Here is a 5,713-nt window from a genome sequence, read left to right as displayed (position 1 = left end):
AGGAATACAGTGGTACCTCAGGTTAAGTACTTAATTCATTCTGGAGGTCCGTTCTTAACCTGAAACTGTTCTTAACCTGAGGTACCACTTTAGCTAATGGAGCCTCCTGCAGCCGTCGCACGATTTCTGTTCTCATCCTGAAGCAAAGTTCTTAACCCAAGGTACTATTTCTGGGTTAGCGGAGTCTGTAACCTGAAGCGTCTGTAACCTGAGGTACGACTGTACTGCTGTCAAGCCAGGTTTCCCTCACCCTAGTTGTGCATCAGTTGAGAGCATTGTGGGGTTTCCAGGAAGTACAGATACTTGTGAAAGCTGCAGAGTGCAGTGTCACTATTACAGTGGTACCTCTGGTTAAGAACTTAATTTGTTCTGGAGGTCCGTTCTTAACCTGAAACTGTTCTTAACCTGAAGTACCACTTTAACTAATGGGGTTTCCCACTGCTGCGCCACCACTGCACGATTTTCATCCTGAAGCAAAGTTCTTAACCTGAGGTACTATTTCTGGGTTAGCGGAGTCTTTAACCTGAAGTGTTTGTAACCTGAAGCGTCTGTAACCCGAGGTACCACTGTACTGCAATAAGTATGGGATGCCTACAAAATACACATTTCAGTAATGGTTGCCTCGAAAAGCAATGGGAAGTCTGCGTGCTCATTTTGTGCAAACTGTGTACCCCAAATGCATACAACAGGACAGCATGCAATGGAATGGGATGCAACAGTATGGCCACAGACCAGTGACTTGAGCGTCAGTGAGCCTGAAATGGGATGGAATTAGCTGCCCAGCCCAACTCTAGTGATGTTGTTTTGACTTCCTGTCTCAAGCACCAAAATGTCCCTGTTCAAACAGACAGGCAGGCATCCAATGGAAAATTAAAGGAATGTGGATTAGATGCCTGGGTTGCTGTTTGCTTCCCTGTTATGATCTTGATAATGCAATGCAGAAGAAGGGCAGAATGGAATGTTCCTTGCCAGTGCTTTTTCTTCTAGAAAAATAGGTGGCAGTACTCACTGTGAAGTTGCTACACTAAATGCCACACTTTTTAACAACAACAGAAAGAGGTGCCAGTACTGTGTGCCCTTGAGTAGCCCCTGAAAAAAGAAGAAGACACTGTTCCTTGACATAATAGCTCCCAATCTAATTGGTATTATGCAAACAATTTAAGAGAGGGAGGTGGGGAGGGGAGAAGATAGGACACCAACTTCCCAAGATAGAGGAGTTGGGTTTTGTCTATGTCTGGATACCATTGGATGCCAAACTTCCCTGATTTGGACACCTCTGAAGGTATCATCACCCAGTTTGGCGTTAAGGTTCCTGAGATCAACAAGTTTGGAAACTAAAGTATGCAGTTTTGAATCAAGATGGCAGATTGAACAATTCCAAAAGGGGTCAACTGGGACATTTCTGAAGATATCATAACCAAGTCTGGCGTGGTCGTTCCTGAGATCGAGGAGGAGGTTTCTCCATTTTATTTAGATATAATTGGGTGCCATGTAGGTGTGTAGAAGCTAACAAATTACACTGTTAATTTATAAATACATTTTGATTTCTAAGAACTCTCAAGCAACACAGGGAACTTCTTGGTGCAACACACACATACACACCCTGAATGCCAAGATCCACGTTTGGGCCAAGTACTCCTTGGTGAGAGAACCACATTAGAGATTTAAAAACACAAAATATGCAGCAATGTAAAGCATGAAATGATAGGTTTTTAGACATTTAAAATATGCCCTTTAAAGCGAGTTCCAAAATGTCCCCTTAAAAAAGTTTCTTTCCAAATTTTCCCCTAGCTTAGGAAAACACCATACATTTGGTAAGTTAAAAAACAATTTACTTACAAACTCTCCAAAAATCAGATTCATGTGCTTCAGAATAGTTGCACAGGCAGTAAAACTTAGCTTAGTTACAAAGCTAAGGTGAAAGTTCCTAGATTATTGGCGTAGGAACTCAAGAGTGGCTTGTGAAAGCCATGCGGTTGAGCTGGAGCAACCAACTCAAACTTCTTCACATACTGAGTTGCTCAGCTAGCCTAGAGGAGAACAAAGGCTTGATAACCTAGTTCCTCCCAAGGTGAGTGTCAGGAGAGCTTACTCTGTAATATTAACCCCATCGTGCATTTATTAGAATTAAGTATGTTGGTTTATGAAGCTGGTTATCCCCCAGGACTTTCAGCTAGAAAACCGTAGAAGAAAAAAGAAAACCCACTGGTCTTTTGGCATCACAGATTATATTGTGAATTCAGAGAGAAGCCCCTTAGAGCTGAGTTTCCCTTTCCCTAGGAGAAGTCTGGATCATGCCAGACTCCCCTTCTTTCTCCTCCCCATCCTCGCTGTCCAGCAGATTGCCAAGTCCCACTGCCTCAAGGTCCTCAGGCTTGTCCATCTCCTCCTTCGCAGCTTTGGGTACCATTAGGTCCTCGCGGCTGTGGACTGCCAACCCAGCCAATTCTCCACACAACTGCCGGAAGATGGGCAGCCGGTCCCGGGAGATGAGCGGGCGCCCCCAGCCGCCGCTCAGCTTCTCCTGGCTCTTGGAGAGAGTGACAAAGATGGGGAGTCTCTCCAGGTCAGGGGACCAGTAAGAACTGGCTAGGCTGTGGTCAGGAATGATGAATGGGTAATAGTAGCCCTTAGTTGACTCCAGGTAGCCCACTTGAGACTCCAAGGCTGGTGAAGTGTGTGCTGCAGCTGCAGCTGCAGCAGCAGCTGGGACAATGTTCTGACTCCCATCCAAAAAGACGTACTTGATGACTCGGCTGGTGTGAAAGAGTGTGTACTCAGACTGGTACCCAGATGGGCAGTAGAAGACATCCTGCCGCTGTCTCTGGGGGGCAGGCATTGGCATGGCAGCTGTTTTCCCCTGCAAAGAGACCACACAATTTAGGGAGACCATGACTCTGCCTTCACTGTTGGAGACAGCATGCCTCTGAATACTAGTTTCTGGGCATCACAAGCGGGGAGAGTGGTTTGGTGCTCATATCCTGCTTGCATCTAGTTGGCCCCTGTGAGGATAGGATGTTGGACTAGATGGGTCATTGGCCTAATCCAGCACACTCTCCTTATGTTCTTCTGATGCTGGACTAGATGGGCCATTGGTCTGATCCAGCAGGGTTCATTTTTCATTTTTTATGTTCTTTAGGATTGAGGGGGTGACCTTATTACAGCTAAACTACTTGCATTGTATGCAGGGAGCAAAATTAAATATCCTCTCCCCTTACTGCTTTTTCATTCTGTTGTCCTCAGCCTTATTCTCTTCCCAGCGATGTCTTGACATAGGGGAAGGACCACAGCTCAAGGCATCAGCCTTGCATGCAGATGGTAAGAGATGTTTGGCAGCAGAGCGGACTACCTGGGAAGCAGGTGGGCTCTCCTTCACTGGAGGTATTTAAGCAGAGGTTGGATGGCCACCTGTTACGGATACTTTAGCTGTGATTCTTGCATTGCAGGGGGTTGGACTAGATGACTATTGGGGAACCCCCTTCCAACTCTACCGTTTTTTGTTTTTTGTTTTATTCTATGAAATTGTCTGTAACTACCCAAGAAAGATACCTTCAAGTATGCATACTCAGTATGCTACAGACATAAGAAATTGAATGTTCTATGCTAGGAATTATTAGGAAAATGATTGAAAATAAAATTGCAAGCATCAGCGTCATTATATAAATCTAAGGCACAGCCATGCTGGGGACACAGTGTCCTGTTCTGGTCACCCAGTCTCTCAAGTTGGATGTCAAAGAGCTGGGAAAGATATTGAAAAGGGCAGCCACAATTATTCAAGAGCCTGCAGAAGCTTCCTTGCGAAGTGTGTGGGGATTTTTTAGTAGGTCCAATCCAAAAATTTCTCCCCTTTTAAGCATTTCCCTTTTCCACCCCCCCCCCACCACAAACTGTTAAGAGAAGTTCAATATGGCCCTGAAGAATATTTGGCAAAATATACCTGCTGCTTGCCCACTCACAAATAACATGAAGAAAATTTAGGGGAGTCATTTTCACTCTCCCTTTCCCCCCACTCACCCATAGTTTTTGGTTTAGGCCAGGGGATAAGAAGGGTGTGCATAAACATGAAAGAGGTTTTATGAAATTTTAAGCACTGATAGATTTCCCTCATAAAATATCTCGTCCAGCATCCTGTTCTCACAGGGGCCAACCAGATGCCTGGGAAACCAGCAAGCAGGATTCAAGCCCAAGACCCTCTCCCCTCCTGTGGTTTCCAGCAACTGGTATTCAGAAGCATCACTGCCTCCAGCTGTGGACTGTTTTCCATATGAAGCCAAAACACCTTCCAGCAACCTGGCTGTCCTCCAGATGTAGTTAAACTGTGACTTTCCATCATCCCTGAGCATAGGCCATGCCGGCTGGGGCTGATTGGAGTCCAAAAATAGCTGGAAGGCACCGTGTTGACTACTCCTGGCCAGTGTGGCATAGTGGTTAAGAGCGCCAGGCTAGGACCTGGGAGACGAGGGTTCAAATCCCCACTTGGCCATGAAGCTCATTGGATGACTTTGGACCAATCACACACTACCTAACCTACCTCACAGGGTTGTTGTGAGGATAAAATGAGGAGAAGGAGAACCATTGATAATAAGAATAAGAATAGTTGGAGCTTCTTGGGGGGTGACTGAGGGTGATGGCTAGAGACCAAAGGAAATTAGGTTTGGAATCCTTGAACTGGAAGCAGCTAAGTGGATCTGCCTTGGGACCTTACCAACATCTCAGACTGCTTTCTATTCAGTCCTGCACAGGATATCCCCCTTTCAAGGTGGCTGTGCAGTTCTCACTGGGCTGGGGTTTCTTTGGCAGGAGTTACCCGAGACTTCACTATTGTGAAGTCGCCCTGGCTGGGGGTGGCCTACCAATCACAGAGGCCCAAACCGAGAGCAAGAAAATGGGAAGGAGAGGAAGCAGAAATAGGAGGCGGGTCATGCCAATGCTTTTGTAGGCGTGGCTTAGAACATGAAGGCTCCCTACCTTGTCTCTCTCCAGTGGTAGCTCTCAGCATTGATCACCATTTGTCATTCTGGGTGGGGATGATGGGAGACTAAATGCATCTCAGGAGGCAACTGGGGATGTTCCCCCACCCTAAAACAAACTCGTACTTCTTCCTGCAGCACATAAGCTATGGAACTTATTCCTACAGAAGGCGGTGAAGGCCACCAACCAAGATGGCTTAAGAAGATCCAACAAATTCATGGAGGAGAAGACTATCAGTAGCTCCACTACAAACCATGATGACTCTGCTCTGCCTCCACAGCTGGGAGGCAGCGATGCTTCTGAATACCAGTTGCTGGAAATGGCAAGCGGGGAGAGGGCTCTTGGGCTCAGGTCCTGCTTGTGGGTTTTGGGGCATCTGGTTGTCCACTGTGAGAACAGGACGCTGGACTAGATGGGCCATTGGCCTGATCCAGCAAGCTCTTCCCCCTCTGCTCCTCTTCTCTGGCTGCCTCCAATGACAGGTGAGGGAGAGGATGCCTGATGGAGCTGGCCTGTCACAGGCTTTCATTACATTTGTGGGTAAAAAATTGTCCCTCAAGGAACAAAGGAAGCTGTTGCCCCCTTCCATGAGGATCAATTTATTAAGCTACAATATTAAGAACTCTTGAACTGAATGGGGGGGGTGTTCAGCTTCCTATGTTCCTTGGGAGACTATTTTATGTCTGGAGCATGTGCAGAGGTCTCTGACAAATGCAAATTGCTTCCCCCATCTTTTGCAATA

General features: G+C 46.5%; 1 protein-coding gene across 1 annotated transcript; it reads right to left on the bottom strand.

The window, feature by feature from the left end:
• Positions 1–2,211: 2,211 nt before the first annotated feature.
• On the bottom strand, positions 2,212–4,818 carry LOC310695613 (uncharacterized protein). Its single transcript, XM_083480283.1, has 2 exons — positions 4,706–4,818; positions 2,212–2,860 (listed from the first exon to the last, which is right to left on the bottom strand). Exons 1-2 carry the CDS (start codon positions 4,709–4,711, stop codon positions 2,255–2,257), a joined length of 612 nt encoding a protein of 203 aa, XP_083336409.1. The 5' UTR covers positions 4,712–4,818; the 3' UTR covers positions 2,212–2,254.
• Positions 4,819–5,713: the final 895 nt, after the last annotated feature.

The sequence above is a fragment of the Podarcis liolepis genome (genome assembly GCF_965112155.1).
Source record: "Podarcis liolepis genome assembly, chromosome: 16".
NCBI lineage: Eukaryota > Metazoa > Chordata > Lepidosauria > Squamata > Lacertidae > Podarcis > Podarcis liolepis.
Note: the sequence above shows the minus strand (reverse complement) of the source record. Positions and strands in the feature narration are given on the sequence as shown.